Consider the following 23,757-nt stretch of genomic DNA (forward strand, 5'->3'; position numbering starts at 1 on the left):
GGTGAGATAAGAAAATCTGGATGGAAATTCTAGATCAGATTTTCATCAGCGTTTAGTTAGTGCATCCATTTTTACTATCGGTAACTTTTTTTTTAGATGGCAAAAAATGTAAAAGTTTCTTCTATCTACTACAATGTTAAAATCAGATGACGCGCAGACTGGATACAGATGGCCTCTGTGTGTTCGCCATGATTTCAAAAGACCCATGAACTTGTATGGGTGATTTTGATCTATGACAAATCAAGAAGACATGTTTTGGGGTCTTTTTTTATGATAATTAAAAAAAAAACACCTTCAAATGAACCTGTCAGGTTTGATAGTGCTATTGTACGGTAAAAATGACCTGTCAGTACAATTAAAGTGATACCAAACTTAAAGTCAACCTGGCACGTCAGATAATGACTATTATCCTGCAGATATAGGGTTAATGTGGAAGTTAATATTGTGATGAAGGTGCCCAAAAGCTGTACTGAAACTGTGACATCTGGGAGAAGATGAACTTTATTCCTCCCAGGAGGCGCCAGCTTTCAGTCATACAGGTGTGGCGGCGCATCTACAGTCATCGCTCACAACAATATGATCGGCGGCTGCAAGCATTCGCTGGTACTGACAGCCAGCTCTGCACTCAGGCATTATTGCGTTCGCTGTCAGTCAGTGCCGAGGTGTTCTTACAGCGGCTGCTCACTGTGTACTGAGCAATGACTGTAGCTGCACCACCACATCTCTATGACTGAAAGCTGGCGGCTCTTGGGAGGAATAAAGCTGTATTTCTCTCAGGTGTCACAGTTTCACTACAGTGGCCGGGCTCCTTCCTAACGGTATTAACTTGTAGGTTGACCCCATATCTGCAGGTTAAGACCAGGGTCACACACTTGCGAGAAACTCGCATGAGTCTCGCGCCTCAATACCCGGCACTGCCGCCAGCACTCCGGACCGGAGTGTGTGGCTGCATGTGTTTCTATGCAGCTGAGCGCTCCGATCCAAGTGCCGGTGGCAGTGCCGTTTATTGAGACGCGAGACTCATGCGAGTTTCTCGCAAGTGTGATTCCGGCCTAATAGCGTTATCTGATCTGATAGGTTCCCTTTAATTTTTTGTTAATTATCTTCATGGATTAAAAATAAATGTGACACCGAAAACACAATTATTGCATTTTTTCACCTTCATTGAGTTTTTTCCCCTCCATTTTTCAGTACGTTATATTGTAACATGAATGACGTTATTAAAAATTACACCTCATCTCACAAAAAACAATCCCTCATACGGCTGCATGGACAGAAAAGTAAAAGAAAGTGCAAGAAGCGGAGGGAAAATCTGAAGCACAAAAAGAAATATTAGCTGCGTCCTGAGGGGGTACACATCATTTTCATGTAGCATTGCATTACTGTGAAAATGTGTGAGGAAGGAATCTGGGGGGCTGCAATACTCGTATCGATTGTGGCCCACCTCTCCCCGAGAAAACCGCTGTACTTAATATATGAAGGGGTTTATTGACTTTTTTTTAGGCAGGAAGTGTCTTTGCGTTCCACTTTTATTATTAATTTTGACATCACAATGCAATAACATGGAATATGAATGGCAGTATGGTACAGAAAACCCCATGAAAAAGGGAACTTCTATCCGCAGACATGCAAAGACAACAGGGGAGGGGAAGGGCAAGATTTCCTGAGAAAGGTGGGGCAGGGTACCACAGCTATAACACAGATATGCTGAGACATGGTTGGCAGCCATCATGTCAGAGACGGACTACGGTAAGATGGCGTCTGTGCAGACTCGAGCGCTGGCTACAGTGAGCCCTCTAGTGACCAGAGGGATATCTCGGTCATACATCACTTCTGGTCCGGCGGTGCGGTGCAGCTGTCGGCAGGTTGTAGGAGAAAGCTGTGTGCGGACCTTACGTCTTCTGCTTGGGACACCGCAAGTGACAGGTGACCGGTGGTTGTCAAGTCCGGGGCAGACCCCGGCGATCACTTCTCCCTCCACTGATATAAGCTGGGACCTAATGCTGCGGTGACCATTACATGGCGTTTCCATAAGGCTCCTTGGTGGTCAGCACTGAGTACATTCTCTGATGGCCACATCGCATAGGTAGCACTTTATCACCTTGTTCATCTCTGTTTAGCACTAACTAAAAGGGTTTTTTTTTATTTCCAACCCCCCCAAAGGCTATAATTCCTGGGGGTCCAGACAGGATCTACAAGCCTCACTTATCACTGGGAGAGAGTGACAAGTGGTGGTATTCCCAGAATAGGGGGCAGTGTGCCTATGGGGCTGGGGTGTAGATGACTCATGCAGCCTTCACAGTGATAATGTGATGAGATCCTCGTTTAGATGAGTCAGTTCTATGCAGGTCGGACAGAGACAAACATGGTTGCACCTAGTAGTTGGACATGGCTGGAAGCAGCAGTGATGCTATTGATAAGTGTGCCACTCTTTGGCAGGCAGGTGGGGTAGACGTGGGGCTCTGTAATGGTTCTGTTGTGTTTCCGAGAAGGGAATCTATCACCCAAATTTTTTTTCCCCCTAATCTGAGAGAAGCATAATGTAGAGATGGGGACCCTGATCCCACTGATGTGTCACATACTGGGCTACTTGCAGTAGATTTGATATAATCACAGTTTTATCAGCCACAGATTATCACTAGAGGACTAGTAAAACCCCTGCCATGTTCTCCTGCATATTCATGAGCTCTGTATAACTACCACTGATTGGCAGCTTTCTGTGTGCACTGTGCATAGGCAGAAAGTTCCCAGTCAGTGGTGTGGGCAGGGTTTATGCTGAGTTCAGCATTCAGAGAACTGTTAGATCTGCAGAAGATAAAACTTTTTAGCAAGTATCCCAGTGAGTGACATATCGCTGGAATCAGGCCCTCTGTCCCAACTTCATGCTGCTGTCAGATGGGATAGCAAAATCCTGGTAACGGATACCCATTAAGGATGGCGCTTCATGGCGCGACTATTTTAGAGCTGTAATATTGTTATAAAAAAAAAACACAATTGGTAAATTGCTGATAAATCACAAGCAAATTGTATTGAGGTTTATGGCAAGTGAGACACAGGCGACTTGCCACCATAGACAGAAATTCCCACACATTTGGGGACACCGGCAGCTCTGTGCTGCAATCACATTGCGTCACAGGCTGTAATCCAACGCCATGAAAACCATTAAATGTGACGTCGCAATGTTCCCCATGTCCCAGTGTAGCCCTGGCATTAATACTGCCTTGTCACCTTTGTGTTGCTCGGCACAAGCCCTTCTCTCACTAAGTTGTCTTTCAAACAGGCAGATTTGAAATGTATATTTCATCCAGTTTTGCTAATGTAAACCAATAGGGGTATTTGCATGGCCTTTTATATGTCCTTTCCTAAAAGCATGTGTTATCGGCATTAATGTTACTGTTAGAATATCACATGTGAAGTCTATGAGAGTGCTTAAAGGGGTTGTCTGGGCTTTTGATAAGTCTGCAGTCACCTAGATAGACTACAGGCTTTTATCAGAAGACAGTGCAATACCCTTTGTCCGATTTGTTGGTTTCTAACTTGTGTCAGGGCGTTTCTAGATGAGTGGGGTGCGGGGTCCTGAGACCTCCGTCGCATGTGCACTGCTCAGAAAGCAGGAGCGCTCTACATGAATGAGCACGAAGAGCGTTGTATAGGGCCCCTAGACTTTCTGACAAATGTTTTGAGTGGCGATCTCAGGACCCAAACCTTCCCGAACTGGAAATCTCCTATATAAATAAAAAAAAAATTCAGCTACGCTTTAAAATGCATATACATCGATATCCTATCAGTAATTATTTTTTGCATTCGTTGTTAATATTTTTTGTTATAAATATTAACTGGACAACTGACCAAATACTGATGCATCATGTTTATATTATCCTTATTGTGGGTCCGTATTACAGACACACAGTATAACAATACATTCATCTGCTAGAGGTCTATAAAATATAAGCTCACCTTCTGTCTGGGTGCTCGCCCGTGTACACACACAAATTACACAGGAGTAATGTATACTAATTAGACCTGACAATGGTAGGTGGCGTATTCCTGACATTTTATTAGCATGCTGCCCCTCGCACATCACATTATCTAATGATTATTATGGTACCAATTGTTTAGTTATGTACTTGTGGATGGTTACCGGTGTGCTTTCTTCCCAGGATGCCAAACCTACCACTAGATGAGCTACAAGTGACCCTGAAGGATCCGGTGACTGGGAGGTTACGTACACTACCTGCTCTGGTAAGCCGCATCTTGTATATGTATTTCGCATGGTTAGGCCGCTTTCACACTTCAGGCTTTCGGTATCCGGCATGGTGCGGCGAAAAACCGGACTGCCGGATCCGGCGCCTGTTACGACCAGATCCGGCTTTTTCCCCGTGCTGTTTCATTGCTGCCGCATTGCGCCGGAAGGCAATGCGGCACGTCCGTTTTTTTCTGGATCCAGAGTAAATAGCTGGTCCGGCGTCTGGAAAAAACGTTGCATGCAACGTTTTTTCCCAATGCCGGACCGGTTTTTCGCACTGCGCTTGCCAGGAATATATCCGGCAGAAAGAAGGATCCGGTGTCTGCGTATGCGGCCGGATCCGGCAGTCCGGTTTTTCTCCGCCCCATGCCAGATACCGAAAGCCTGAAGTGTGAAAGCGGCCTTAGGGATGCTAGGGGTTTTTTTGGGCCAGAAAATATTCAGCAGATTAACTTTCTAAAAATATCTATTCCATATTTTCACATTAACATCGATGACTACCCCTTATCAATATCCCAAAAGGCTGCATAAAATCTATACCTCCCTCTTAGATTGGAGCAGCTCCTCTGCTCTCAGCCCTGAACTAAATACTGTCAGGAGATTTCTGCAGCCAATCAGCTCCTTCTGATTGACTGCAGCCTTCAATATACAGCTCTAGCAAAAATTAAGAGACCACCACATCAAAACCCTGTCATGGGCAGCCCATTCTCCAGACATGAACCCCATTGAAAACCGCTGGAATGTAATCAAGAGGATGATGGATAGTCACAAGCCATCAAACAAAGAAGAACTGCTTAAATATTTGTGTCAGAAGCAGTGTGAAGGACTGATGGCAAGCATGCCAAGATGCATGAAAGCTGTTTATAAAACTCATGGTTATTCCACAAAATATTGATTTCTGAACTCTTCCTGAGTTAAAACATTGGTATTGTAGTTTCTAAATGATTATGAACTTGTTTTCTTTGCATTATTTGAGGTCTGAAAGCACGGTTTTGTTTTTTTTTTAATTTTGACCATTTTTCCTTTTCAGAAAAAAAAAATTTATTGCTTGGAAATTCGGAGACATGTTGTCAGAAGTTTATAGACTAAAAGAACAATTTAGGTCGGTTTCACATTAGCGCATTTTCAGCGCGCGCACGGCCGGGGGTAGCTCCGCCCCCGATCCGGCTCTCTGCCCGGCGTGCCCGCCCCTTCCTTGTAGCGCCGCCTCCTAGCGGACAGCGGCGCCTGCGATCGGCGCACCCTATCTTTAGCATAGGGTGCGCCGATCGTGCGCAGGCCGTGCGCTAGTTGCGCTTTGACCTGCGCTGCGCACTTTTGACGGTGCGCCGTGCGCGCCAAAATCAAACTTTTCGGATTTTGGCGCGCACGGCGCACCGTCAAAAGTGCGCAGCGCAGGTCAAAGCACAACTAGCGCACGGCCTGCGCACGATCGGCGCACCCTATGCTAAAGATAGGGTGCGCCGATCGCAGGCGCCGCTGTCCGCTAGGAGGCGGCGCTACAAGGAAGGGGCGGGCACGCCGGGCAGAGAGCCGGCTCGGGGGCGGAGCTACCCCCGGCCGTGCGCGCGCTGAAAATGCGCTAATGTGAAACCGGCCTTACATTTTACTAAAGATATACCTATAAAGAGAAAAGTCAGACAAACTGAACATTAGGAAGTGGTCTCTTAATTTTTGCCAGAGCTGTAACATCATATCAGGAAAAGGACAGTATCCTGTTAAACTCTGTTATACCACGTTCAGTATTTGGTCAGTATTTTACCTCAGTATCTTTAAGCTAAAACCCAGGAGTGGGTGATAAATCCAGAAGTGGTGACGTGTTTCTATTATACTTTCTCTCTGATATTTCCTCACCTGATTTTAGCTTACAAATACTGAGGTAAAATACTGACCAAATATCGGCTGTGTGAACGTGGCCTTAGATATGAGAATATTCTCCTCCGTATTAAGTGGTTATATAGGGAATCTGTCAACTGATTTATGCTGCCAAAACCACGGGCAGGATTAATCAGATCTCGGTTGCATTATTGCATCTGTATATACCAGGTATATTTTTCTCTAGAAGATCGGTCTGGAGGCGAGAGTAGTCCGGCACCGCCCCATCCAGCATCTCTTCCATAGCAAGAGACCTGCCAGTCACCTGGAGTGGCGTGGAGAGAACCTCCCAGCAGGCAGGGCCCTCCGGACTTGTCTCATCTCCAGCCCCATCGTCAAACTGTTTTCTCTGGAAGCAACACATAAATATATTCTTCGCTGCATTCATGCTGCCAGGCTCTTGATTGCTGACCGTGATTTGGAACGCATGAAGCAGGTGACAGGTTCCCTATAAGCGGTTTAAAGGGCCTCACTTTTTAAGGGGCCATTTTAATGTTTTCAGCTTAATGAATAATTTTCTTTCTCTTCAACCCTTCAGCATCAAAGCCGCATTACAACCAGACATTTTATAGTGTATTCTCCTCCACCGGGGTCCTGTGCTCCTGCACTCTTAGAGGAGTTTTTGGAAAGGGTAGACTTCATTCTGAAGGACCTAAAGTTCCTGTTGGCCCTGCCTCATGATCTTTTCTGGTGTCAGGTGAGGAGATGCCATGACGTTGGTATTGTCAAGTGTTTACCTCATGGGGAGATCAAGCGTCTTGACTTTCCCCTGATACCCCTGCATGACCATGAAAAAACCCCCCACCACCTCCCCGGTGCCAACTAATACACAGACACCGGTATTTTCTTTGGAATTTTTATGGCCACAGCAGCCTTTTATTATATCAACAAAACAAACAGTAAACACTGTATCATAAATAACATAAGTACAATGACTTTAACACTGGAAGGAGAAGTCCTTGAAGCCACAAGACCATGGTGAAGTAGTCCAAAATATTGTGAACAAACCCCGTCCATTTGCTCCCAGCCGTTACCCCACAGGCTCGGGAGCACCAGCACACCAATAGATATTGTCCACAAACTACTTGGAGATCCGCCCTCTTCCGACGGAAAACTCCGCATCCACCTTTCACCAGATCACGACCAGCATACCTTTTAACGAAGGAGACCCTACACACCGAGTCTCCAAAACCAATTTCCACCGACTTCAAGGACTCCCCCAAAACCGCCATCACCCAAAATTAGAATCTCACCCCACTGCCCAAAAAGAAGGGAGGGAGGCTGGGACTGTTCTGGAGCTGGGAAAGCGGGAACAGAGGGCAGGAACCCCCCCAGCCCCTGGCTTAAATACCCCCTAGCTCCCCCTCCCCATTAACGCTTCCCTCCACTAAACCTTCCAACCCCCCCATCATGGTGGCCTCCGCCCACGCCTCCTACAGGGGGCCGGGAGGCTCACTCCGGCCATTTCTTGTTTCTTCCAGTTATATTACTTGTATTACTGTAGTGGTGTTGTCTCCGTTATTTTATTCCTTGGATTGTGTCTCCAGGTAATATACGATGAGTCCCTGCAAAAATGCTTGGATGCCTTTCTGAGCTGTGCGCCCCGAAGATTTGATCGCCACATCCCTTTCCCGCCTGCGGTGCAGCAGGTACATGATGATCTCCACCGCCATGTTTTTCTCACGTTCTTGAGGATGTCTACACACAAGGAGTCCAAGGTATCTCTTTTGCTGATCCCAAGCTTATAAGATTGATATTAGAAGTGTGTAAAATGATTCAGTCCTCTTATGCCCTTGTCTACATGCACACAAAGTCATCACAACCCAGAAAAGAGAACACAAAACGGCCTTGAAAAAAAGTTTACCTCCCACATTTTGTATGTCTCCTGTGCGCAAGCAACCTGAAAGTGGTAACACTTATACATTATTAGATTATTTACAATTACAAAATCCAATTTTTGGGGATAAGGAAAAAAAATATTTTTTGGGAAAAATGCATAGAATGTCACTTTTATGAATTACAGAGTAAAAATAGCAAATCAATGTGTGCACCATCTGTATGTACCATCATCTCTATATCTATAAAATCCTGTGCTCAGAAAAAACGCGGAGGCAGCAGCCATGCAACATCTGGCCTTCACCTGCAAATTTTATAAAAAATAATGTAATGTGTATAATATATATTATATTATATATATTTTTTTTTTTTCAATCAGCACACTTTGACTTTAAACTCTGTATACTTTAGTTGTTTTCCAAATGTCTGTATAGGAAAGTAAAATGCTGGGGAAAAAAAGCGTTTAAAGAGTGTGTACAAAAAAAACAGCTTGCGAAAAAAACATAGAAAGTTTATATTATAATCTTTAGAAGCAGCAACGAAACATTCCATAAAATGTGTGAGTGAAGGCGGCATAATAAAAAGGATACCACTGTAAATGTTGTTTTTCTTAATTGACATCAGAGGGGTGTTCCCAGGCTTTGAAGTGATGGCTTATCTCTGAGACACGGCATCACTTTTTGATTGAAAGGGGGTACAACCTCTGGGACCTCCACTGCTGAGAGAAAAAAAACAAGTCAATAGTCCTGGTTTAATTCTGCAACCCCTTGTAATTTTCCCCTGCACATTGGTGCATCTGGCTGAGCAAAAAAACTGCACTTACCTGAAAACTAGTGAATCAGCCCGGTATCCCATCATGCTACGGATTGGTGGCGGTCCCAATATTCGTCCCTCACCAATAAGAAAGTACCCAACCGGTATGTCATCACTTTACAAAATTGGAGTACTGCCGTAATTTAAAAATTTGTGTCTCCCTTATTTTTTTTTCCTTCTTCAGGATCATCACATTACTCCATCGCTGTTTGGGGAAATTTTGTATGATAATTTTCTCTTTGACATTCCTAAACTTCTGGATATATGTGTCCTCTTTGGCAGAGGAAATTCTTCTCTCTTGCAGAAGATGATTGGTGAGCAAGTGAATATTTATTGAAGTAATGTTCTGCGTTCACCTTCAACTATTATTGGGACTTGCTCATCTTGGCATTTTTATTCTTCAAAGCAGAATAGTCATATTGCTATATATGTATATTTTTTTATATATTTTTTTTTTTTTTTCCTCCTTCTCAATAACAGGTAATATTTTCCAGCAACAACCCAGCTACTACCAGGATCTGGATGACAGTGTGCCTACATTGTTACAAGTAAGAAATACTACAATCGTTTCCCTGCTCATTTGTGTGTTAAAGGGAGCCATTCATATTGTACATGCTAGGGTGAAATGTGTACACCAGTTAGAGAGCAGCTGAGCAGAATTATGCTTAGGTTTGTTGGAAACGTTCCAGTGAAACCTGCATTTTATAAATTGAAATCCCTGTCGTTTGTATACATGAGTCCAGTGGGCGGTCCTACTAGTGACTGACAGTCACCTCTACATGCATAGTCATACAGGGAAGGCTGTCAGTCACATACATACAAACATCAGGGACTTCGTGGAATGAAATGCAATATTTACTGAAACCTTACCCACAAAATGTGTATCAGTGTGACCTGCTCCTCCTGTTCTATAATATCTTGCTTGCAGATGAGATACTATTATCAGTGTGACAGGTTCCCTTTAAAGCTGGCTTTACATATGTTATAAGGAAGCGCAACAAACAACAAGAATAGTGAAGTCTAGCCAAATGATCAATTTGTCAACTACATTCTTTAATTTCTTAAAGGGAACCTGTCGGGCAATGCAGCCCAAACAGTAACTAGCATGAATTGCAGTCTGGCTGAACGATTGCAGACAGGTATATCATTCTATGAAATGCTTTGGCGTTTCAGAAAAGATCTACTTTCAAGATGCAGCTTGGATCATAGCCAGAGGCCAGACTAGTCCTGCGCCACCACTATCCGGTCCTTCCCAGCGCTGCTACAGGTCTATCTCTCTCACATGTACAGAGGGAGAAAACTGTCAATCACCTGCGGCAGAGCTGGACTATATTCATCTGTGGCTGTGGTCCCAGACTGTATATATTTTTTTTTTTTTAACTCGTTTTATTAAAGATTTACAACATAATAAGGTTACACCATAAATCAGAAGAACAAACGGCATTTCTCATTGCTCATTAATACTGTCTGGCACTGTTAACCTGGCCATAACGTACCACGGGTCTAAACTGTGTTCCAAATTATTATGCAAAAAGAGTTTAGGAGTGATAAGGTTAGAATTTTTTTGTTTGTCACTCATTGATGGTGATGTGTGTCAGGGCTCTTTATATCACTGAAAGCAATTGCAGATACCTGTGCAAGTTAGTTTGGCAGGTGTGTCCAAATAAAGGCAAGACTACTTAAGAAGGTTGTTCCACATTATTAAGCAGCCTACATTTTTTGCCAAAATGGGAAAGAAAAAGGTTGTGTCGGCTGCTGAGAAGCAACAAATTGTGGAGTATTTAGGTCAAGGCATGACTACAATCAACATTGCCAAGACACTTCATCGTGATCATCAAGAAGTATGTAGCCGATTCCCAGCACACACGTGTGCGTGCTGATAAGGAAAAATTGAGGACTCTTTCCAACAGGCAATTGCGTCAGGTTAAAAGAGCAGCTGCAAAAATGCCTTGTCATAGCAGCAGACAGGTTTTTGAAGCTGCTGGTGCCTCCAACGTCCCCCGAACAACAACATGCAGGGTCCTTCAGAGGTTTGCAGCTCTGCGTAAGCCATCCTGTCGACCACCTCTGTCCACTGCACACAAGCAGAAACGGCTCCAGTGGACCAAACGATACATGAAGACTGACTTCCAAACTGTTTTGTTCACCGATGAGTGCCATGCAACGCTCGATGGTCCAGATGGATGGAGTGGAGGATGGCTGGTTGATGGACACCCCATGAAAACACGGCTAAGGCGCCAACAAGGAGGAGGTGGAGTAATGTTTTGGGCTGGAATCATGGGGAGAGAGATTGTCGGCCCCTTTAGGATCCCTGAAGGGGTAAAGATGAACTCCATAATCTATGTGGAGTTTCTAAAACAGCACTTCCTGCCATGGTTCAAGAGGAAGAACCGTGCTTTCCGCAGCAAGATCATTTTCATGCATGATAATGCACCATCTCATGCTGCAAATAACACATCTGCATCTCTGGATGCTATGGGCATAAAAGAGGACAAACTTATGGTGTGGCCACCATCTTCCCCTGACCTCAACCCCATTGAGAACCTCTGGAGCATCATCAAAAGGAGTGTCAATTGATGGAGGGAGGCAGTTCACATCTAAGCAACAGCTCTGGGAGGGTATTCTGTCCACATGCAAAACAATTGAAGCACAAACCATCCAAAAACTGACAAATTCAATGGACGAGAGAGTTCAGAAGCTTCTTTCCAACAAGGGGTCCTATGTGCAAATGTAACATCACCTAGAATAAAGTTTTGACTTGAAAACTGTTTGATTTCATTTTGTAATAAGCTGATAATGCTTATAATTTCACAATTGACAATTTTTTTTGTTCAAAATAAAAAGGTTGAAAACTCTGCTGTGCATAATAATAATTTGGAACATGCATTTTGAGTGTTTCTTATTTATAATAATATAATATACTGTTTTCATAGGCAGTTTGTTCAAAAACATTGCAATTATACTAGAATATTAGATGACTGGAAAATAACAATGACTGCAATTCATATAGGTAATTTAGAGAAAATATGAGTAAATATTTTTTGCATAATAATTTGGAACACAGTGTAATATCTTAAGCAAAACCATAAGGCGCCCATGTCAGGCACCAAATATCACTTACCTTATCATGAGAGAATATCCCACATCACCTGGGGACTGATATGAGTCAAAGGGGAATCAAACCAAGGCTTCCATCCCTTATCAAATTTTTCAGGACAGTGTGTATTTTTCTATGCCACTTTCTCATAGGAAGCTACAGTAGTTACCATACTGACCCAGTGTGAAATCCGTGGGGGTCTCCTCTCCATCCTTCTCATGGCTATAGCCTTGCAAGCCAAAACCAATGTTTCCCTGAGAAGAGCGGGAGGGTAGTGAGACCCAGGCCTTCTAATCAAGGATTCCTAATATACACACCTTGGGGCAGAGAGGTATGGGGGGGGTTGTATTATCTCGATGAGGATAGCTATGACCTTTTTTCAAAAGTCTGCAAAAGGAGGGTGTAGTGAAATATGTATGCATGTATGACTAGCAGTAAATTAACATCTGTCTAAAGCTGGAGTCACACATAGCGACTCACCAGCGATCCCGACAATGATATCAACGTGTCAGGATCGCTGGTGAGTCGCTATGTGATCGCTGGTGAGCTGTCACACAGACAGCTTCACCAGCGATCAGCACAGCGACGCCGAGCGTGCGGCGTCGCTGTGTTCGTTAGTTACCAGCTCCCTGCATCAGCGCGCTGGTAACTAACGTACACATCGGGTATCTAAGGGACGCACGACCCTTGGATACCCGATGTGTACGTTAGTTACCAGCAGATCGCTGGTCTCCCGCCTGTCACACGCAGCGATGCGTGCTGGCCAGCGGGAGACCAGCGACAAAAGAAATGTCCAGCGGTTTCCTACAGCGATCAGCGATACCGGCAGGGGGGCCGGTCGCTGATCGCTGTCACACACAGCGATCTCGCTGGTGAGATCGCTGTTGTGTCACAAAACTTGTGACTCAGCAGCGATCTCACTAGCGAGATCGCTATGTGTGAAGGGGCCCTTAGACTGCAGCTCTCCACACAGGTCATGACCTCATGTTATCCTGAGACGGCAGTCTCCTGTCTCCAATCTCACCAGGGAGCTTTACTGAGAACCACACAGTTCAAAGAAAATAATGTATTCGTTGGTAAAATAACCATGGTCCAGTCACAAACCAACGATTAGAATACTAACATGAGAGGCTTGTCTGGAAATCCGATCTCCAAGTTAGTCTATAAATTAGGCCTGTACACATAGAAACCTGTTCACAGTGAGGGGCAGCCTAGCTGTTTGCTCCATTCCATATTTCCCCCCTCGCTTGGGGACAGAGTATCAGTATATAGGAATTTTTTTTTTTTTAAATAAAATGGTGGTGCTTCTAATAATCCATGCGTCTTATTGCTTACCGGGGGTGGTGGCTGCGGTGAAGCGGGGTCCCAGGGTCGCTGCTGGAGGAGGCAGGAGTGGGGTGAAGCCACAAGCTGGAATGAGGGGGTGTCCGATGTGCAGTGTGCTTCTGCGGGGGTCTCCCCGGTGCGGAGGTATCTGACAACATTTTGTGAAAGGCCAAAGTCCCCTGCAGTTCCGTGGTTTCCTGTGCGGTGGACTACGGGAAAATGGCCGCTGGGGGGGGTGCATGCACAGATGGAGATCTCGGCATCAATATCTCGGGAGATGAGATTTCAGCGCTGAAAAAAATTTTTGGGAAAAAAGTGCGTCTTATAATCTGTAAAATACAGTAATTCAGAGTTGCGTGTGATTTCTTGCTATGTTAACCCTCCGTCAGGAACAATATTCACACTAACTCGTAATGGAACAATGTGCCTGTCAAACGCAGGCTAGAAAAATGCCTAGAATATCTAATTTTCTCAGTTTCAGTGATCTAAAAGTGATCAGAGACCTTCATAGGGATGTAATAAAAGAGACTACACATTATCAGGTGCAAAACAAACCCATTTACTCAACATAAAAGTAATAGCTTTGATATACACAAATTTCAAAACTCCTGAGAAGTACACTTTCATTTGTAAGAAAATCTGCCTTATTTATATGAAATATCCACAAACCTTTCTCTATCCATTCATAAAACAAGCTAAATAAACAATAGTAATGATTAAAAACATTACATACCAACCTTATAAAGTGTGATGTGTTCGGGACCAATGAGCCTGAGAAGCCAGCACAGCTATATCTTCCTTCCTGAAGCTCTGCAGACCAACTGTGGTATCAGGTTTCACACATAGACTATCTAGAGGGAGGGGGTTTCCTGAAAATCTGGTGAGAAGGGAGAAATGAAAGTAGAAGAGCTGCGCCTGTCAGATCCATTGTTCCTGACAGAGGGTTAATACCTAGATATTTAAAGTGGGAAACTTCGTAGCCTGGAGAATTCATCCCCTACTCTGTCGCCTCATTGGGGGACACAAGACCTTGGGTGTTATGCTTTCCGTCCACTAGGAGGCGACACTATGCTTAATCTGAAAAAGATTTGGCTCTGGCTCCTCGTCCACAGCATACACCCCTGGGAGGCATCCGCCTTACCTCAGTTTTTGCTTAGTGTCGCAAGGAGGCACACCATAAGAAGATTCTTCTTAACACAAATGAAGAAAAGAGGGTCTCTCTGAGACTCCCGGCATGGCTCCCTCCTCGGACCTCTTTTTAGCGGTACCCGGTTGAGGTCGAGAACCCCCCTCCTTCCCCAGGCCCTGGGCCTTTTGGGTTGAGGCTGAGGTGAGGAAGAATTCCTCCTGATGGCGGTGAAGCGCCCTCCCTAACCCCCTCTAGGGATGTTAGGTTGAGACGCCGCAGGTAGGAGCTGCGTTCGCAGCGCTAACTTTATTATAGCCCTAGCACTGCTGTGGTCTGCTATGGGGCCGGGGGCTGTCATATTTGGGCCACAGTATGCAGGGATTCCTGTCCCTGCGGCAGTGTCAGCCCTCTAAGGGGGTCAAAAAGACCCTTCACAGGGCTGCGCTGCGTATATAGGGGTGTCCGGGAGATATGGCACTCATCCGGGGGGGGTTTTGGTTCGTTTTCTGCCCCCCTCCGGACTACCGCGCCGCTCTGGAGCCCTTCCCGGGCAGGATTTTGTACTTTAGACCGCGGCTTCGGCCTAAGCCGAAGCCGCCGCCCTTGTTACCGCCCCCGGCCCGCCCCCCTGGATGATGATAATGACGCTGCACAGCATCATACAGGGGGCGGATCGAGCCAGGAAGGCGCGGTTTTGCCTGGCTGCGCGCCCTTTTTCTGCTCTCCGCCCCTCCTCCCTCCCACCTCTTTACCTCAGGGAAGACAGCAGCGCTGCTATATTAATCAAGAACGCTGCACAGTCTCCAGGGGGCGCAGAACCGAAGTTTTTCTGCTGGCGCCGGATCTAGGAGCACACCGGTGGGGTAAGGCACAGCAGGATATTATCCTGCTGTGGACGCAGACTCCCTATAGGTTCCCTATAGCGCTCCCCTGCATAGCCACCCCAGTAAGGCCTCTTTCACACATCAGGTTTTCGCCGTCAGGCGCGATCGGGCGCTTTTGACAGAAACCGGATCCGGCGAAATGCAATGCCGGATCCGGTTTCCCCCCCATTGACTTGCATTTGCGCCGGATCACGCCGGATGGCCATGCGTTTCATATGGTTTTCGCCGGATCGGGCAATGTGTTGCGATCAGGCGTCTAGAAAAAACGGCTACTATAACGTTTTTTGTCTCCGGCGAAAAAGCAGGACACGCCGGATCCGGCGCGTCCGGCTTTTTCACACAATGAAAGCTTATGAGCGCCACAATGCGCCTGATCCGGCGAAAGCCGGATCCGGTTTTTTTGGTCTGAGCATGCTCAGTAGCTCTGCCCACTACAACCTGTCAAAGAAGGGCTGTAGGAACATGCTATATATAGTTTTCCAGTAGCCAATCCCGTTCGGAAGGCCACAAGGGTCAATTTTAAAAACCAGATCCGGCGTAATCCGTCGAAAAACGGATAGAAAAACGGATGAACCGGATGAGACGGATCCGGTTTTGTCTGTCAAGAACAAGACGGATCAGGCACATCAGGTTTTACAAAACATTTGCCGGATCCGGCATTCCGGCACGACGCCGGATCGCGCCTGACGCCGAAAACCTGATGTGTGAAAGTAGCCTAAGGTTTTTGGTCAGAATAACCTGCCGGCACTCAGTGCACTATGTCGGTCTCCAGGTCCGAAAGAAGGAAGAGAAAAAAACCCCAAAAAAACAGGTTTATCTGCTGTTACGCAGTCTGTTCAGCCTGTAAAGCCAATCTTCCCAGTGGCAACATGCACCGTACTGCTAGAGTTGTTCCCTAAATGCTGGGTCAGTGCCCCAAGAGGCTCCTGTCACTGTTTCAACTCCACTGACATGCCGGTATGGGCCGCATCTATGTCACAGTCCATAGATACGCTGACTTCCACATTGCTTCAGGCTATGCAGGGTCATATCCCAGCTATAAGCGGACAGGCAGTCCCTGGCAATGCTAGTAGTGAACGGCCCCATAGGTCACGTTCCGCTACGTCCTCCCATGGCTCACGGTAATTCTAGGTCTCCTAGACCGTCTCGTTCCAAAAACGGGCGCAGCAGATCTCCACAGAGATCTTCGGGCATGGAAAAGCGGCGGTCCAGATTTCCCTCCAGGCAACGCCTCAGCGATGCGCAGGATTCAGAGGGCATCTGTGACTCCGAATCAGAAAAGGAAACATAGGAGTCTCAGGCTCCTTGTCCTCCTAGCAATACAGCGCTAGTTGAGGACATTATCACTTCTATTCATCGGGTGCTGGTTTTATCCGATGCTCCCCAAGAACCCCCAAAACATAAGATCTGTTTTGAGGGGTCCCTGAAGTCCCTAAAGTTTTTTTTTTCTGATCACCCAAGCTTTCAGGACATCCTTGATAAGCTTTTTTCGCAGCCTGCCAAAAAATTCGCCAACCGTAAATAAAACCGTAAAAAAGGGCTAGATACTCTTTTTTCTCAAAAAGACCAAGAAGTGGACAGATCCACCGGAAATCGATCCCCCTATCTCTAAGCTTGCAGCACAGTCTCTCTTCTCACTGCCAGATAGCTCAACCCTGAAGGATACAGCAGATTGGCAGGTTGAGCGCATGGCTCGTTCAATTTTTTGAGGCTACAGGAGCCTCCCTGGCTCCCGCGTTCACCTCAACGTGGGCAGCCACTGCCATTCTGGCATGGGCCAAAAGATTGCAGGAGAGACTCCAAAAGTCTGCTCCTCGGATGTTCGATCAACTAGTTCAGATAGCGGTGGTGGCAGATTACATACGCCTTGCAGCTTTTGATTCTGCAAGAGGCGTAGCAGGTATAGCAGCGAATGTAATTACAATCAGACGTATCCTCTGGCTGTGAGAATGGGAAGCGGACGCGTCTTCAAACAAGTCTCTTACGGATCTCCGGTACGTCAGTGGGAGATTTTTTTCGGGAAAAAAATTAGACAAGATGATTTCCAATGCCACGGGGGGTAAGAGTACCTTTCTTCCCCAACCGCAACCTAAACGTACGTTTAAGCGACGTAACCAGGCTAAGTTCCGGTCTTTTCGGAACTCCTCAGGCTAGGCCGCTTCACGTCCTTCACGGAATTACAACCATTCCCCCTCACAGGGACAACCAAAGGACAGCACAGAGGACGGACAAGAATTGGCGGTCAACATCAGGCCAGGCAAAGCCCAAAGGAGGGAAATTCCAGAATTTCTCCTCGTCATGACTCACGAAATACGGAAGACACCCCACCTGTAGGCGGTCGATTTTTAATCTTTCAGCAAGTCTGGCTGCCTATTACACAGGACAGGTGGGTCAAGGAAATAGTGTCTCTCTCTCCTTCAAGCAGAAGTCATAATACGGGTTCCCGAAAACGAGAGATTCCAAGGACTCTACTACAACCTATTCGTGGTTCCCAAAAAGGGAGGCAGCGTTCGGCCAATTCCTGGACCTAACGCAACTCAAAAAGTTTGTAAGAGTTCGGCAGTTTCGCATGGAGTCCCTTCGATCCATCATTGCGGCTATGGAACAGGGAGAATATCTCGCCTCCATAGACATACAAGAGGCATACCTGCATATCCCTATTGCGCCTGCTCATCAAAGATCTCTCAGGTTCACAATAGGGCAGAATCAGTACCAGTTCATGGCTTTGCCTTTCGGATTAGTCACGGCTCCCAGAACATTCACCAAGGTTATGCCAGCCACCATGGATGTCCTACACTCCAGAGGCATAGTGGTCCTCCCATGTCTCGATGATCTACTCATCAAGTCACCTTCTGTCAAAGACTGCGAAGACAGCGTCTCGATCACGATCGACACACTAACTCGTCTATGCGGGCTAGTCAACTTTAAGAAGTCGTCAACTACTCCCGAGTCAGTCACTGATCTTCCTAGGGATCCTATTCGATACCTCCAGGGGTCTGGTACACCTTCCCAAGGACAAGGTACAAGCTATCCGCGGTGCAGTTCGCATGTTAATACACATACCTTGCCGATCTCTTCGGTTTGCCAGGAAACTCCTTAGCAGGATGGCAGCAGCAATGGAGGTGGTACCATTTGCCCAGTTCCACCTCAGACCTCTTCAACTAGCCATTCTCAGATCTTGGGACAGGAACCCTTTCTCCCTCGAAAGGGAGTTCCGACTGACGGAGTCAACCAGGAAATCACTGTACTGGTGGCTCAAACCACCTGTACTGGCCAAAGGAAAATTCTTTCTTCCCAGTCGATGGAAAGTCCTGACCACCGATGCGAGTCTAACAGGATGGGTGCAGTGCACCTACTTCACAGGGCACGTGGTCTCCAATAGAAGCGACCATGCCCATCAACATTCTGGAGATACGAGCTATCTTCCTGGCGCTAAAAGTTTTTTGCCATCTGCTGAAGGCCTCTCACATCAGAGTGCAGTCGAGCAATGCCACGGCAGTGGCATATGTGAACCACCAAGGTGGGACTCGCAGTGCCCAGGCAATGAGAGATGTGGCGCGTCTCCTTCGCTGGGCAGAAAACAAGAAATCAGTACTCTCACTGGTCCACAGTCCGGGTGTGGACAACTGGGAAGCCGACTACCTCATCAGACAGGAAATGGACTTGGGGGAGTGGTCTCTCCATTCCAAAAGTCTTTCGTCGGATCTGTTATCGCTGGGGGACTCCGGACATGGACCTAATCGCATCTCATCTCAATGCCAAGGTCTCCATTTTCATGGCAAGGACACGCGGTCCGAAGTTGCTCGGGATGGATGCCCTGGTTCAGGACTGGACTCAGTTCCAGCTTCTGTACATTTTCCCACCTTTTCCCCTGATGGCCAGAGTCATGAGGAAGATCAAACAGGAAGGAGTTCCGACCATCCTAATTGCGCCGGACTGGCCCAGACGTACATGGTACGCCGACATCCTTCAGCATTACAGCAGACACCCCTTGGCGTCTTCCAGACCGTCCCGATCCCCTGTCTCACGGCCTGTTCTACCACCAGAATTTAGGGACTCTCAATTTGACGGCGTGGTCCTTGAAACCTGGGTTTTAACCCAGGCAGGGTTTGCTCCAGACGTCATTAGAACCATGATCAGGGCACAGAAACCAGCTTTCGCCAAAGTTTATTATCGTACCTGGAAAACGTATTTTACTTGGTGCGACTCTCGCGGGCGAATTCCGTTCCCTTACTCTCTTCCGAAAGTTCGTGGTTTCCTTCAATCAGGTCTGGACGCCGGCCTATCCTTAGGATTGCTTAAGGGTCAGGTGTCAGCGCTTTCAGTGCTCTTTCAGAAGCGTATTGCTAACAAACCTCAAGTCAGGACGTTTCTTCAGGGAGTCTCCAGATTGGTCCCTCCTTACAGACGTCCACTGGATACGTGGGACCTTAATTTGGTCCTAACTGCTCTACAGGCACCTCCTTTTTCAACCTCTTAAGGAAGTTCCACTTCGAGTTTTATCACAAAAGGTGGTCTTCCTCGTGGCAATCACCTCACTACGCAGGGTGTCTGAGCTGTCACCGCTCTCCTGCAAACAGCTTTTCCTATTCTTCCACCAGGACAAGGTGGTTCTCCGTACAGTTCCATCCTTCCTTCCAAAGGTTGTGTCTGATTTCCACCTCAATGAGGGCATCTCATTACCGACCCTTTGCCCGGCTCTGGTTCATAGAGTGCAGAGGGCCCTGCATACGCTTGACCTTGCCAGGGCATTGCGTATGTGTGTGTGTCTAGGACTCCACCCTTCCGGAAGTCTGATTCCTTTTTTTTCTTGTTCCAGAAGGCATTTGCAGGGGTTTACCGGCTTCAAAAGCTACCTTGCCAGGTGGATCAGGTCTACCATCCATGACGCCTACCGCCTAAACAATTCTCCTATTCCGGCCGGTATCACGGCACATTCCACACGGGCGGTAGGAGCCTCCTGGGCCATTCGACGCCAGGCTTCAGCACAACACGTGTGTTAAGCGGCCACTTGGACTAGCTTACACACGTTTACAAAACAATACAGTGTGCATACTCAGTCCTCAGTGGAAGCGAGTCTGGGTAGACTGGTACTGCCGGCGGCAGTGTCCCTAGTCTAGGGACCTGTCAGCACAATATTCGTCCATTGCTTCCCACCCAGGGACTGCTTTGGGACGTCCCAAGGTCTTGTGTCCCCCAATGAGGCGACAGAGTAAAGGAGATTTTTGTGTACTCACCGTAAAATCTTTCTCTTAGCCTCTAATTGGGGGACACAGCTCCCACCCTGTTGCCCTTGCGGGCTGTTATTATGTTGGGTACTCATATTGTTCCTTGAGCTGTGCATAGTAGCCTTTGTTTATAGGCTTGGTTATGTTGGATTTGTTATCTCCTCCTACGTTCCTTGAGCTGTGCATAGTAGCCTTTGTTTATAGGCTTGGTTATGTTGGATTTGTTATCTCCTCCTCCTACTGCTTGGGTACAAAAACTGAGGTAAGGCGGATGCCTCCCAGGGGTGTATGCTGTGGAGGAGGAGCCAGAGCCAAATCTTTTTCAGATTAAGCATAGTGTCGCCTCCTAGTGGACGGAAAGCATAACACCCAAGGTCTTGTGTCCCCCAATTAGAGGCTAAGAGAAAGAGATTTTACGGTGAGTACACAAAAATCTCCTTTTCCATCCCATAGTACTTAGAGGTAACAACATGGATTTCTGCCAGTTTATTTTGGGACCGGAGAACTGGACAAATTCATCAATCAGATCCCCGGCTGCATCTTTAAAGTATCTTCCATCTGACATGCCTGCTATCTCTGCACCCTCCACCGCTATGGCCCTGTTTTGTTGGTCAGTTTTGGGGATTTGTAGGACTGTGGGCAAGAATCTGATTTGTAGTCAGTGATGATAATAGTTGTTTTGTTTTTTTTTTTCTTTTTTTTTAACTTCAGCTTGAGATCTACATTCACTTTTTCTTCTCTAGGTTTTTAGTTCCATTATGCAAGTTTGTGGACTTCAGCCGAAGGACTGTAAGGAACCCCTGAGGCTGGAAGAGCAGAAGCTGACTACACCCCTGGATATGCCTGAGCAGGTGAAGACCGCATTTTACACTGTTCTGCATGCACACATGCCGTGTGTCTACATTACAGCTTCTAATAATAATAATAATCTTTATTTTATATAGCGCTAACATATTCCGCAGCGCTTTACAGTTTGTATACATTATCATACTATACATTTCCCATTCACAGGAGCTCCAGGATGCCGTGATTTATCTTTGTGACACTTCTAGCACAATTTGGGCTTTTCTTGAAATTTTTCCAGTGGCTTCTGACACTCTCCAGAAACACAACTTCCTCAGCAGGTATAGAGAACTAGTTGGGAGTATTGGAGTAAAAAAACGCTGCAGCCAGCACTGACTGACAGCCATGCCTAATGCTGAGCAGCTGTCAGTCAGTGTCGGGGGTGTGGTTACAGCCGCTACTTTCTATATACAGAGTGGTGACGGAAACCGCGCCGGTGCCGCCCCCTTGACTGAAACCCAAACTTTGCCGAGAGGAATAACGTTAGACACCCTCTGCTGAGAGGAAATTGCGTGCTGGCATCGGGCAGGTTCAGAGCGCTATTGACCTGCAGATTAACCCCAATATCTGCAGGTTAATAGCGTTATATTAATGTGATAGGGTCTGTTTAAGCGAAAATTTGGACTAAAACTCTTTAGGCCAGTTTAAAAAATGAAGACCTAAAGTAAGGGTCAATTTCATTGTTTTATTTTATTGTATTTAATAATTTTATTGTATAAATAATTTTCAATACAAATTTTATATATTGTGTTTTTGTTTTTTCCTTTTTTAATCAAGAAAACGTTTATTAAGCAGTTGTTAAACTTTTACAGCAGTACAGGTGGTGATAACAGGTTAATTTGCAGTGTGCAGAAATGAATTGCACACAAAAAAATAATACACTGTTCACATACAAATTTCGGCCTCTCACATGTCAGTTGCTCCGGTAAGTGTAGTGACAGTTTTCTCACGTACCGGAGACCCTGACACACCTATGCTCATGTCAGCGTGTTTTCACGGGCCGTGTGTCCGTGTGCAAAATACGCTGACATGTCCGTTTTAACACAGACTCGCGGCCCGCAACACATGCTGCACACGTTCATCAATCAATAAGAGGTTGACTGCAGAATTAAGATATTGAATTTGTTCAGTAATTTTGGATTTTGTTTATTATTCTCTTCAGTTTGTGCTCTTTCTATGAAGTGTGCTGCTCAGAGCTTGAATCGGCAATCATAAAACGGAAATTTCAGGATAAGAGGTATGTATGATTAATAGCGATGAGCGATCATGCTCGGATAAGGTGTTATCTGATCATGCTCACCGAGTGACTTCGACGTGCTCGAAATACCCGTTCATGGCTTTAGTGAGTCCGACCCTTGTGTCACTGCTGTAAAATCACAATTATTTCTCAATGGCTGAGATGTGAAAGGAAACCTTTTTAAATCTAGTTTCTTCTATCAATGCATGCTAAAATTCATAAAAATGTTTGGTAACCGTATGATATTCTTCACCTAATGTAATTATACCGCCTGGCATGATCTAATGGTCGGGTGTAAGAATTTAGGCTAAGTTACAAATGGCTCTGGTAACTTTAGCATACACCATAAGTAATTACCTGTCTGGGGTTTTAGAAGCAGAAATGGGCAATACTAGAAGCAGAAATGGGCAATACTGTAAGCATAGACATCTATTAGTTTAGGATTATATTGGCATATTCTCATTGTGGCTTTTTCTTGTGTTGCTAGCATTCAGCTGGACCTCTGGAGGAGACTGTCTCACTCCCGGAAGAAGCTATTAGAAATCTCCCATATCATCATCAGCAATACATGTCTGCAGCCCATCCTGGAGCACAGGTACATGGAGCACGTTTGTGCCCTTCTCCTCCCGTCATTCCTCAACTGTGGCCCAATATCACCCGGAGTATCTATTTATTTATTTTAGAACAGAAAATATTCAACCCTTTGTGGAGGAATTTCTACAACTATTAACAAGTCTACTTCCTGAGAGGAGGTAAAGGCATATTCAGAGTAAAAACTGATTGGTACTACAATGAACAAATATGTGCTTTATATCTGTATACCACAATCTCCTATTTCTCATTTGTCTTATTGGGGGACACAGAACCATGCGATAGTCTGCTGCCACTATTATTACATGTTCCTCCCCAGCAGACTGTTCCTCGCCTGCTGCACTCAGGCTTCCTCAGTTTACTGTAGTGTCAGTTGGAGGCAAGGTCTGTCCCAGACCTGTCTTAGGTTAGGCGCTAACCATTTCTTCTTTGTGGTTTTCAGATGTCTTGGGCTACGTTCACACGTTCAGGTTTTTTCGCGGCGGTTTTTACCGCGAAGATGCGAAAAAACAGCATCCCATGCAATCCTATGGGATTCTGCAATGCTGTGCTAATGCTGCGGATTTTCCCGCGGCAGAATCGCATCGTGGAAAAATCCGCAGCATGCTCATTAATTTGCGTAATCACGGCGATTCCGCCCACATAGGAATGC

General features: G+C 46.1%; 1 protein-coding gene across 3 annotated transcripts in view; it reads left to right on the forward strand.

Moving 5' to 3' along the window:
• Positions 1–1,662: 1,662 nt before the first annotated feature.
• The window catches only part of ASCC2 (activating signal cointegrator 1 complex subunit 2), a 70,674-nt gene continuing 48,579 nt past the window's right edge, over positions 1,663–23,757 (forward strand). Inside the window, exons 1-11 of one of the 3 annotated variants that reach the window (XM_073554066.1) lie at positions 1,663–1,749; positions 4,161–4,242; positions 6,660–6,818; positions 7,669–7,839; positions 8,955–9,084; positions 9,251–9,318; positions 21,178–21,285; positions 21,446–21,558; positions 22,440–22,514; positions 23,002–23,109; positions 23,198–23,266. In XM_073554066.1, the coding sequence (XP_073410167.1) occupies positions 1,715–1,749; positions 4,161–4,242; positions 6,660–6,818; positions 7,669–7,839; positions 8,955–9,084; positions 9,251–9,318; positions 21,178–21,285; positions 21,446–21,558; positions 22,440–22,514; positions 23,002–23,109; positions 23,198–23,266 (1,118 nt within the window). In that variant the 5' untranslated portion in view covers positions 1,663–1,714. The other 2 variants (XM_073554068.1, XM_073554067.1) reach the window with 2 other exon arrangements.

Source organism: Dendrobates tinctorius, unplaced genomic scaffold (genome assembly GCF_039654945.1).
Source record: "Dendrobates tinctorius isolate UK_male_01 unplaced genomic scaffold, ASM3965494v1 ptg000206l, whole genome shotgun sequence".
Classification (NCBI taxonomy): Eukaryota; Metazoa; Chordata; class Amphibia; order Anura; family Dendrobatidae; genus Dendrobates; species Dendrobates tinctorius.